The 12,833-nt window shown below is 40.6% G+C and overlaps 1 protein-coding gene across 11 annotated transcripts in view; it reads left to right on the top strand.

Annotated features, from left to right (window-relative positions):
• The window catches only part of fbxo18 (F-box DNA helicase 1), a 148,673-nt gene that overhangs the window by 61,555 nt on the left and 74,285 nt on the right, over positions 1-12,833 (top strand). For all 11 annotated transcript variants that reach the window (XR_011882983.1, XR_011882984.1, XM_072241784.1 and 8 more), the window contains exons 12-16: positions 1,799-1,885; positions 2,838-2,974; positions 4,436-4,535; positions 5,077-5,198; positions 7,315-7,390. Coding sequence is in view for 9 of the 11 variants with exons in the window: in XM_072241784.1 (XP_072097885.1) it covers positions 1,799-1,885; positions 2,838-2,974; positions 4,436-4,535; positions 5,077-5,198; positions 7,315-7,390 (522 nt within the window). In the remaining 2 variants the exon portion in view is untranslated. The remainder of the gene's footprint in view (positions 1-1,798; positions 1,886-2,837; positions 2,975-4,435; positions 4,536-5,076; positions 5,199-7,314; positions 7,391-12,833) is intronic.

The following is a 12,833-nucleotide window of genomic DNA, read 5'->3' on the forward strand; positions in this document are numbered from 1 at the left end:
GAACTCTGAAACCCTGCCCCCTACACCAGTTCCTCAGCCACTTGTTCATCCTCCAGAGCATCCTATTCTTACCCTCACTGGCACGTAGCACAGGTAGCTATCCTGAGATTACCACCCTTGAGGTCCTGCTTTTCAACATCCTACCAGGCTCTCTATACTCACTCTCCAGTACCTCCTCACTCTTCCTTGCTATGTCATTGGTACCGATGTGCACCACAACATCTGGCTGATCACCCTCCCACTTCAGAATGTCATGCAATCGATCAGAGACATCCTTGACCCTGGCACCCGGGAGGCAACAAATCATCCTAGATTCTCTGTCACGACCACAGAACCTCCTATCTGCACCTCTAACTATTGAGTCCCCTATCACTACTGCTGTCCTCTTTTTCCACCCTCCCTTCTGCACTGCAGAGCCAGACTCAGTGCCAGAGATCCGGCTACTGCAGCTTGTCCCAGGTAAGTCATCCCCCCCAACAGTATCCAATGCTGTATACTTGTTGAGGGGAGTGGTCACAGGGGAACCCTGCTCTGCCTGCCCTTTCCTCTTCCCTCGCCTGACAGTGACCCAATTTCTTGTCCTCTGCTCCTTTGGCGTAACTACCTCCCTGTAGCTACTATCTATAATCTCCTCATTCTCCCGAATGATCCGCAGGTCATCCAGCTCCTGCTCCAGTTTCCTAACCCGGTTTGTTAGGAGCTGCAGCTGGATGCACTTCTTGCAGGTGTTGTTGTCAGGGACACCGGAGGGCTCCCTGACTTCCCACATCCTGCAAGAGGAGCATTCCAACATCCTGCCTGGCATTCTCTCTACTCTTAAACAATGTGAACAAAAAACTTACCGGAACCTACCTTGGCCTCTGCCTGTTCTCACCGAAGCCTGTTGAGCCAAAGCCGTCCCACTCTGACTCAGTCCACTCCGACGATGGCTGCTGTATATGATGGTCTGCTTTTAAACCTTGGCGCGCTACGTCACGCGCCTGCGCAGTGCAGACCCTTCTCCCCAAGCAATGTTTTAAAAAAAAATGACTTTTTCTACCCGATTTCTTCACTCCCTTCTCCTCAGCTGCTTGCTTCGACTGAAACAAGAACCGTTGAAAATTTCTCTTTTTAAACCTTGGCGCACTACATCACGCGCCTGCGCAGTGCAGACCCTTCTCCCCGAGCAGTGTTGGAAAAAAAAATGACTTTTTCTACCCGATTTCTTCACTCCCTTCTTCTCAGCTGCTTGCTTCGACTGAAAGGGTTAATGTTTAGGCATCTGTTTACTGGGGTTCAGAAGAATGGGGGGGGGAGATCTCATGGAAACCTATTAAATATTGAAAGACCTAGATGGAATAGATGTGTGAAGAATGACAGTGAACAATCTTTAATCTTGGTAGAAATCCAGAAATCCTTTCTAGAGTTAAGACTAGAGATTGGTTAATCTGTGTTGAGGAATAAAGTGAGAGAGCAGAAATATGAAGTTTGGCTACAGATCAATGTGGGATATTAACTAGAAAAGCAGACCAGGGAAGCTTACTGTTCCTGTTACCCCTGAAATATTGGCCCTGTTTCTCTCTCCAGAGCCTGACATCACCTGTGCAAGAGTAACATTTAGCACTTGACTAACTGTATTTCCAGCATCATCTGTCTTTCTTTCAGATTTTCTGCATCTGTAGTGTTTTTAAAAAAAAGTTTGTTCTGTGCAGACATTTCATAATTTGATTATTTTAACAATATTTTGCTTTTATTTCTGATTTCTAGCATCCAGAGTAGTTTTTTCTTTTGTTGTTGATGTTTTGTGCTTTATTTTAAGGCTATCTGAAACTTTGGCAACTTAGCAAGCCCAATCTGTCGCAATTTGATGTCCTGCTTTTGGATGAAGCTGAAGATTGTAGTCCAGGTATGATGGTAACACTTTATACTTTATCCACTGGTGCAATGTGTTTAAAGAGTTTATTCAATTAATTCCTATGAAGGACACGGTTACTGGAGCAGACATTTTTGAAGCTTTGCTGAAAATGATGTCAGAAATGAAACTTAATGTGTCGAACCTAATTGGCATCACAACTGATGGGGCACCAGCAATGGTGGGACAGAAGAACTAAACTGAGTTCTTTGATTACTAGTTGGCATCCTTGGTTAAGCACAAATGAATTTCTAGCATGTGTCATTCACTAATTTGAGGCAAAACATATCTAGATGTATTTAAATAGATAATTCCCATATTTCAAGTTTTTATGGCATTTATCTGCTCATTAATATGAGATCCGGTCCACAGAGGCAAAAAGGTTGCCGACCCCTGGTTTAGACCATAAGACATAGGAGCAGAATTAGGCTATTTGGCCCATCGAGTTTGCTCCACATTTCATCATATTTTCCTCTCAGCCCCATTTTCCTGCCTCCTCCCTGTATCCCTTCATGCCCTGACTAATTAAGAACCTATGCACCTCTGCCTTAATATATCCAGTGACTTGCCCTCCACAACCACCTGTGGCAATGAATTCCACAGATTCACCATTCTCCGTCTAAAGAAATTCCTTCTCATCTCCATTCAAAATAGACATTTCTCTATTCTGAGACTGTATCCTCTGGTCCTGGACTTCCCCACCATAGGAAAATCCTCTCCACATCCATTCTGTTGAGGCCTTTCAACATTTGATAGGTTTCAGTGAGATTTCCCACTCCCGTTCTTTTGAATTCCAGTGAGTACAAAGCCTAGCACCATCAAATGCTCCTCCTATGGCAAGCCTTTTATTATTGCCCTTTCCCACAGGAAGAACTGTTGCAAGAATCTCCCAGCATCACTTTGCCTCCTTACTACAAACGTTTGTAAATGATTCTCTTTTCCTCAGCCATAATGGACATTATACTTTCTCAGAAATGTGGGAAGATTCTTGTGGGAGATCCACACCAACAGATCAATAGTTCCAAGAGTCCTTTTGAAGCTCTGTGTGAAGATCACCGCCCTCAACTGTTCAGTCTAACACAAGTAAGGATGTATCTTTTTTCTTAAAACTACACAATGTTTTCAAGCCTCAAATAAATTATCTGGTCTGGCAGTAAGTGACACCTTCTAGGATGTGTTTGCAGCCAAAGTATTTCAATAATAAAAAGACTTTTAACAACATCATAGTATTTTCCTGTGCCATTTTTAACACAGTAATACATGTCAAGGCATGTACAGCAGCCATGTGCCCAACTGTGTGGTGATCTATTACTAATATGCTGGTTAGATCTCCAGTTGGTTGGGCATGTGGTTGACTGTCAAAGAGATGGGTTTTAAGAAGCAGTGATATAGTGGGGGAGTTCCTGATCTTGAAACTTAGGCAAGAAGGAATGGAAACAGAGCCTCTGAGTATAGAATTGAGGAGTTGCACAGGAATCTGCAGATGCTGGAAATTTGGAGTGACACACAAAAGATCTGGAGGAATTCAACAGGTCAGGTTGCATTTATGGAAGGAGATGGACAGTCAACATTTCACGTCGAGGCCCTTTGTTGGGACAGTGCGCTGGCCTTTGGCGGAGGAGCGCAGAGTTACAGGCTTAAACGTGGTTATAGGAGACAGAGAACGAAGGGCCCAGGATGAGAAATTTAAAATTGAAACTTTGATCTGCTGCAAAACAGCACATCGAGGGGTGATGATGCAAGTCAGGATGCAGACAGTAGAGCTCTTAGTGGAAGGCGTTGGAGCATATACCAGTACAGTACAGCACAGGACCTTCAGTCCACGATATTGTGCCAGCCTTTAATGTCGTTTAAAATCAATCTAACCCTTCCCTCCCACATAACCCTTCATTTTTCTTTCATCCGTGTGCCCATCTAAGGGTCTCTTAAATGTCTCTTAAAATGTTACCTCTACTACCCCCACCCCCCGGCAGCGCATTCCATATACCCACCACTCTCTGTACAAATAAAACCTATCTCTGACATCCCCTCCAATCTATACGTCCCCCAATCAACCTTAAAATTATACCCTCTTATGTTAGCTCTTCTGCCCTGGGAAAAAGTGTCTGGATATCCATTCGATCGATGCCTTTCATAATCTTATTCACCTCAATCAAGTCACCTCTCATCCTCTCATCCCAGTGAGTGAGCTATTGGAAAATTCTGTGGAAATGGGCTGTGTTGAGGAGTGGGCGGATCAGACCAATAATACTGGATCTGATGTTAGAGGAGAAGTTGCTGTTAAGGTGTTTCACATGAAGGGAAGCAGCAATCTTTTCATCCATTCTGGCAGCAATGGGTGGTGTAATCTCTGCTCACTAAATGGGTTTTACTCTTTCTTGTTATTCCCGATAGGCTGAAAACTTAATTCGTTGTATAATGTGTTGTCGTTTGTCATTGTCCTGAGTAACATTAATTCAATATGTGACTTTGCTCCAAGGACTGGCATGCTGCTAGATGATTGTGGTGTGCCCAACTTGTTGGCATTTCTTTCTGTACTTGCAGAGTTTCAGATTTGGACCCCAGATAGCTTATGTGGCAGCAACAATATTGGAAGTGTGCAAACAAGTCAAAGACAAGACCTTGGTTGGCGGAAATGAAGATGGTAAATGGGGCAAGGGCACTTTTGAGAGTCAGTGAGTGTGAGTGTGTGGCAGATGAGTGTGAGTGTGGGACAGTCAAAGTGTGTGAATGGGTGACTCTGGCTGAATATGTGGTGTTTAGGGTGGGTGACTGTGTGAAGCCAGGAGGAAGGATAGCAAAGGTGAAGGGGGTGGTTGCTACATGAACCCTATGTTTTATGAAAAACTGTTTACCTAAGGATTCTACAGTTCACATTTTCTGTTGTTTATTTGTTTATTTTTGTTCAGATTGTCATCTTTTGCATGTTGATTGTCATTCTTTGTGCAGATTTTCATTGATTCTATTGTATTTATTTGTTCTACTGTGAATGCCTGCAAGAACATGAACCTCAGGGTAGTACATGGTGATATATGTAGTTTGAACTTTCATCAGATTTGTACTATTGCCTTTTCCTTGCTTTAGAGTTACTATTTGCATCTTTCAAATCCCTTGACCTGAATGTATGGTAGATTTTCTGACCACAAAGCAGCATTAGGTGTAATCCCATGAGTTCTATGTTACAGGCAATGCTACTCAAAGCTCAGTTGGGCAGGTGGCAGTTCTGTGCAAGACTACATCTGCTGTGTTCGATGAAGCTGTGCGTATTGTGACCAACAGCAATCCAACCAAGATGTATTTCATTGGGGTGAGTATTGGTTTATTCTTGTCACATGTATCAAAGTACAGTGAAAGGCTTGACGTGCATACTGTTCATACAGATCAAATCATCCCAAAGAGCATTGAGGTTATTTTGCCCTCGTTCATGAGTTGCCTCTGTTTCTCAAGCTAGGCAGCTAGGTAAACTCCAGTGTCAATAATAGAACATATGCAAGGAGCAGAGTAAAAAGACAGTACTTCTCAGCATTCTTATTGAAAGGTAGATTCAAATAATGATTGAAATTCATTTGACTGGTAAAAGCACTTGTTACGAGTGAATGAATGTACAGGTGATTATGTAAAGGCTGACCGAATGTCGAAGGTTAATTGCTTAACAATGCAATAATAAGTAATCAACAACAGCTGTAAACTTACAATTAAGTAAAGTGATCTAGTAGCTAGAAATAAAGTATCAAACCAGATTAGGGGAGACTTAACAGAGGTGGAACAAGATAAAACAATAACAATGCAGAATAAACTTCTTAAACTAAAAAAGTGCAGTGCAGGTAAACAAAGTACAAGACCATAAAGAGGTAGATTGTGAGGAAAAGAGACACATCTTATTGTCAGGAGATTTGTTCATGAGTCTGCTTACAGTTGGACAGAAACTGTCCTTGAGCCTGATAATATGTGCTTTCAGACTTCTGTATCTTCTGCCCAATGGAAGAGATTAGAAGAGAGAATGTCTGGTGTGTGTGGGTGGGGGATGATCTTTGAATATGCTGGCTGCTTTACTGAGGCAGCGAGAAGTACAGGCAGCGTCATAGAGGGGAGGCTACTACCTGAGATATGCTGAGCTGTATCCATAATGTAGATTGAGAGATTGTTTTGCCAAGCACCTACGCTCCATCCACCAGAAAAAGTGGGATCTTCCGGTGGCCAGGCATTTCAATTTTACCTGCCATTCCCATTCCAACATGTCAGTCCATGGCCTCCTCTACTGCCACACAGAGGCCATATTCAGGTTGGAGGAGCAACACCTTATATTCCATCTGGGTAGCCTCCAACCTGATGGCATGAACATCGATTTCTCGAACTTCGGGTAATGCCCCCTGCTTCACCATTCCCATTCCCAATTCCCTCTCTCGCATTTTATCTCCTTATCTGCCTATCACCTCCCACTGGTGCTCCTCCCCGTTTTCTTTCTTCTATGGCCTTCTGTCCTCTCCTGTCAGATTCACGTTCTTCAGCCCTATATCTCTTTCACCAATCAACTTCCCAGCTCTTTACTTCACCTGCTCTCCCTCTCTGTTTCACCTCTCACCTACTACCCTTATACTTCTTCCTCCCTCCCCCACCTTCTTGTTCTGACTTATCACTTTTTTCCAGATCTGATGAAGGGTCTCATTCCAAATATTGACTGTTCACTCTTTCCTATAGATGCAGCCTGGCCTGTTGAGTTCCTCCAGTGTTTTGTGTATGTTAATAACACAACTGTCTGAAGTTTCTTGCAGTCGCGTGCAGAATAGCTGCACAGAGTACCTTGTTTTGGGCTTCATGAGCAGCATTAGTGTTCTTGGTTTTAAACTATATAACATTGAAAGCATGATCTACGAATGTAAAAACGAAAAGGCATTGCATGGTTTATTCTTGTAATTACTTTTCGTTATGAATCCTGTGAATGTTACTCTGGATTTCTAGCATCTGCAGAATCTCTTGTATTTAAACTTCAAAGTAAATTTATTATCAAGGTACATATATGTCACCATATACACTCCTGAGATTTTTTTTTGCAGGTAAATTTCACACTAGTGAAACTTAAGGGACTACTAGACAGGTATATGGAGGAATTTAAGGTGGGGGGTTATATGGGAGGCAGGGTTTGAGGGTCGACACAACATTGTGGGCCGAAGGGCCTGTACTGTGCTGTACTATTCTATGTTCTATGTAGGTATACTCAATAAATTCATGCTAGAATAATAACCATAATAGAATCAATGAAAGACTGCACCAACTTGGGTGTTTAGCCAATGTACATTGTTTATTATGAATAATGTTTATTTTGCTTAATAAAAACATTGCAGCTGCTATGTCATGTTTGTTCAGTTTTGCAGAAGCTTATTGCTCAGAGCACATTGAATACCTCCATCTTTTTCTCTCCTTAGGGACTTGATAAGTTTGGAATGAGCACAATACTGGACATTTGGATGTTAATGATCTTGGAGAAGGAACAAGCAACCAGTGAGTTCAGCTCTGATTTATGTAATTTGTTCTCTTGCTCACAGTCCTCTGCGTTTCTCTTTTCTCCCTGAAAAACATGCCAAAGACTCCTCTATTCCCACAACGTTCTTGTGTGACCTCTTGTTCTAAATCCACAGTGAGGGGAAGGCCGTCTTTACACCTACCCTATTAAGATCTGGAGGAATTTTATACTTTTAAATGAAATCAAAAGGACACGGGAGCTGGTATAGGCCGCCAGGCCCTTTAAGCCTGCCCCAGCATTTAATATCGTCATGTCATTTTTCATCTCACCTTTCCCTCTTCTTTCAAAAAATTATTTACCTCCTCCACAAATACCTCCATGACTTAAACTCCACAGTCCTGGAGGGTAGAAAATTCCAGCAATTCACCTGCTGTTGTGAGAAGCAATCCCTACAGACCTTGGGAATGTATGGCTACCTTTTTCTTATAACTACATTGCCTATAAAATGTATTCACTCCCCTTGGAAGTTTTCATGTTTTATTGTTTTACAACATTGAATCACAGTGGATTTGGCTTTTTTGACACTGATCAACAGAAGAAAGACTTCTGTGTCAAAGTGAATACAGATCTCTATAAAGTGATCTAAATTAATTACAGATATAAAACGCACAATAATTGATTGCATAAGTATTCACCCCCTTCAAGTCAGTATTTAGTAGATGCATCTTTGGCAGCAATTATAGCCTTGAGCTTGGGTGGATAAGTCTCTATCAGCTTTGCACATCTGGACACTGCAATTTTTCCCCATTCTTTTTGACAAAGCTGCTCAAGCTCCGTCAGATCGCATGGGGATCATGAGTGAACAGCTCTTTTCAAGTCCAGCCACAAATCCTCAATTGGATTGGGGTCTGGACTCTGACTTGGCCACTCCAGGATATTAACCTTATCGTTTTTAAGCCATTTCTGTGTAGCTTTGGCTTTATGCTTAGGATCATTGGCTTGCTGGGAAACAAATCTTCCCCAAGTCACAATTCTCTTGCAGACTGCATCAGGTTTTTCTCCGGCATTTCTCAGTATGTTGTTGCAGTCATTTTACCTTCTACCTTCATAAACCTTCCAGGGCCTGCTGCAGTGAAGCAACCCCATAGCATGTTGCAGCCACCATGAGGTAGTGTGTTTTTGATGATGTGCTGTGTTTGGTTTACGCCAAGCATAGTGTTTAGTCTGAAAGACAGAAAGTTTAATTTTGATTTCATCAGCCCTTAGAACCTTCTTCCAGCTGACTTCAGAGTTTCCCACATGCCTTTGGGCAAACTCTAGCTGAGATTTCTTTCTTTCTTTTTAAATCTTTTTATTAATTTTTCAAAAATTATAAACAAAATAACAATGTTGATACAGAGAGATTGGAATAATCTTATTGTTAATAAGCATATACGGAAAAGATTTCAGATAACACAGGTATAATAGACTTCCAAACTCATGATGTAATTAGTCATAGAGAAAAGAGAAATAAAAAGAAAAAAATACAAATAAAACCCCCAAAAAGAAACAGAAAAAAGAACTAAATACTAAACCCGAAAAAGCAAACAGAACAAAACAAGGCTAGACCGTTATCTTAAATCGAACACATTCAATAATGTCGTCAACTCCACTCTTCTATTCATATATTTTAAGTTAATAAGAAGGATTCGGAAAGGTCAAATTACGTCATATGGAAATGTTGAATAAATGGTTTCCAAGTCTCTTCAAGTTTAACCGAAGGATCAAAAATATCACTTCTAATTTTTTCTAAATTTAAACATAATATAGTTTGGGAAAACCATTGGAATGTAGTAGGAGGATTGGTCTCCTTCCAGTTCAATAAAATGGACCTTCTGGCAATTAGAGTAACAAATACAATCATCAAACAGGCTGAAGTAGATAAAAATCTATGTTCTACCACTGGCAATCCAAAAATTGCCGTAATAGGATGGGGTTGTATGGGCACGTGGCCAAGTGGTTAAGGCATTGGACTAGCTACCTGAAGGTCGTGAGTTCGAGCCCCAGCCGAGGGAATGTGTTGTATCCTTGAGCAAGGCACTTAATCATACATTGCTCTGCGACGACACTGGTGCCAAGTTCCATACAACCTTGCCCAGGCCTGCGCCCTGGAGAGCGAAGATTTTCCAGGCGCAGATCCGTGCTCTCGCAAGACTAATGGATGCCTTATAGGATGGGGTTGTAAATCAAAACACAGAACTGTTGAGATAATATCAAAAATATCTTTCCAATATTTTTCCAAAAGAGGACAGGACCAAAACATATGAGTTAAAGAAGCCACCTCAGAGTGACATCTGTCACAAATAGGGTGTATATGGGAATAAAAATGGGCTAATTTATCTTTAGACATATGGGCCCTATGCACTACTTTAAATTGTATTAATGTATGTTTAGCACATATAGAGGAAGTACTGACTAATTGAAAAATTTTATCTCATTTCTCTATAGGTAGGCAAAGTTGAAGTTCCATTTCCCATTCATTTTTAAATTTATCAGATATACTTGGCTGTAATTTCATAATTATATCATAGATAGATGCTATTAATCCCTTCTGAAGAGGATTTAAACCTAAAATTTTATCGATGATATCAGTAGGGTATGAAGTCGGGAAGGTTGGCAACATGGTATTTAAAAAATTTCTTTCTTGTAAATATCTAAAAAAAAAAAAAATGGGATCTAGGCAAATCAAATTTCTTAGATAACTGTTCAAAAGACATGAAACAGTTATCCAGAAATAAGTCACGAAAACATGTTATACCTTTCGTTTTCCATATCAAAAAGGCTTGGTCCATAACCGAGGGTTGAAAAAAAAAATTAGATATAGGGCTCGATAATATAAATTTGTTTAAACCAAAAAATTTACGAAATTGAAACCATATTCGTAATGTATGTTTAACTATTGGATTAACCATTTATTTATTCAATTTAGATAGTACGAAAGGAAGTGAAGTTCCTAAAATGGAAGCCAAAGAACCCTTGTACAGAGTAACCTTTAAGGTTACCCAATGTGGATTTGGAATTATATTCCAATCGTGTCCAAAATATTAAATATCGAATATTAATTGCCCAATAATAGAATCTTAGATTAGGCAGTGCTAAACCACCATCTTTCTTGGACTTCTGTAAATTTTTTTACTTAATCTGGGATTATTGTTCTGCCATATATAAGAGGAAATTTTAGAATCGATAATATCAAAAAGGGATTTAGGAATAAAAATTGGTATCATTTGAAATAAATATAAGAATTTAGGTAATATAATCTCCCAATTAAGTAAAATAGTAATCACTCTGAATGGAGAACATCTATAAATGGGAACCTGCATATTTAATGGGAAAAGTTCACTCTTACCGAGATTCAATTTATAACCAGAAAAACTACTAAACTGAGCAAGCAGTGTTAATATTGCCGGAATAGATATCCCCGGGTTAGAAATATATAATAGTAAATCATCTGCATATAATCATAATTTACGTGTCTCATTTCCATGGGTAATGCCAGATATATTAGGGGAGTCACGAATAGCAATAGCTAGTGGTTCTAAGGCAATATCGAATAATAGTGGACTAAGAGGGCAGCCCTGCCTAGTACCACGGAATAGATGATAAAGGGGAGATCTTTGATTATTAGTAAATACCGAAGCCAAAGGAGTAAGATATATCAATTTAATCCAAGATATAAATATCGGGCTAAAATTAAATTTCTCAAGGGTATTAAATAAATATGTCCATTCTACTCTGTCAAAGGCTTTCTCAGCTTCCAATGAAATGACACAATCTGGAATTCTGGGTGAACCATAGAACCATAGAAACTACAGCACAGAAACAGGCCTTTTGGCCCTTCTTGGCTGTGCCGAACCATTTTCTGCCTAGTCCCACTGACCTGCACACGGACCATATCCCTCCATACACCTCCCATCCATGTATCTGTCCAATTTATTTTTAAATGTTAAAAAAGAACCTGCATTTACCACCTCATCTGGCAGCTCATTCCATACTCCCACCACTCTCTGTGTGAAGAAGCCCCCCCTAATGTTCCCTTTAAACTTTTCCTCCTTCACCCTTAACCCATGTCTTCTGGTTTTTTTCTCCCCTTGCCTCAGTGGAAAAAGCCTGCTTGCATTCACTCTATCTATACCCATCATAATTTTATATACCTCTATCAAATCTCCCCTCATTCTTCTACGCTCCAGGGAATAAAGTCCTAACCTATTCAACCTTTCTCTGTAACTGAGTTTCTCAAGTCCCGGCAACATCCTTATAAACCTTCTCTGCACTCTTTCAACCTTATTTATATCCTTCCTGTAATTTGGTGACCAAAACTGAACACAATACTCCAGATTCGGCCTCACCAATGCCCTATACAACCTCATCATAACATTCCAGCTCTTATACTCAATACTTTGATTAATAAAGGCCAAGGTACCAAAAGCTGTCTTTACGACCCTATCTACCTGTGACACCACTTTTAGGGAATTTTGTATCTGTATTCCCAGATTCCTCTGTTCTACTGCACTCCTCAGTGCCTTACCATTAATCCTGTATGTTCTACCTTGGTTTGTCCTTCCAACGTGCAATACCTCACACTTGTCTGTATTAAACTCCATCTGCCATTTTTTCAGCCCATTTTTCCAGCTGGTCCAAGTCCCTCTTGCAGGCTCTGAAAACCTTCCACACTGTCTACTATACCTCCAATCTTTGTATCATCAGCAAATTTGTTGATCCAATTTACCACATTATCATCCAGACCATTGATATAGATGACAAATAACAATGGACCCAGCACTGATCCTTGTGGCACACCACTAGTCACAGGCCTCCACTCGGAGAAGCAATTCTCTACTACCACTCTTTGGCTTCTTCCATTGAGCCAATGTCTAATGCTATTTACCACCTCTCCATGTATACCTAGCTACTGAATTTTCCTAACTAACCTCCCATGCGGGACCTTGTCAAAAGCCTTACTGAAGTCCATGTAGACAATATCCACTGCCTCCTTCGTCCACTTTCCTGGTAACCTCCTCGAAAAACTCCAATAGATTGGTCAAACATGACCTACCACGCACAAAGCCATGTTGACTCTCCCTAATAAGTCCCTGTCTATCCAAATGCTTGTAGATTCTGTCTCTTAGTACTCCCTCCAATAACTTACCTACTACCAACATTAAACTTACTGGCCTATAATTTCCCGGATTACTTTTTGATCCTTTTTTAAACAATGGAGCAACATGATCCACTCTCCAATCCTCTGGCACCTCACCTGTAGACAGTGACATTTTAAATATTTCTGCCAGGGCCCCTGCAATTTCAACACTAGTCTCCTTCAAGGTCCGAGAGAACACCCTGTCAGGTCTCGGGGATTTATCCACTTTAATTTTCCTCAAGACAGCAAGGACCTCCTCCTTTTCGATCTGTACCGTTTCCATGATCTCACTACTTGTTTCC

This window comes from Mobula birostris, chromosome 23, assembly GCF_030028105.1.
Source record: "Mobula birostris isolate sMobBir1 chromosome 23, sMobBir1.hap1, whole genome shotgun sequence".
Lineage (NCBI taxonomy): Eukaryota > Metazoa > Chordata > Chondrichthyes > Myliobatiformes > Myliobatidae > Mobula > Mobula birostris.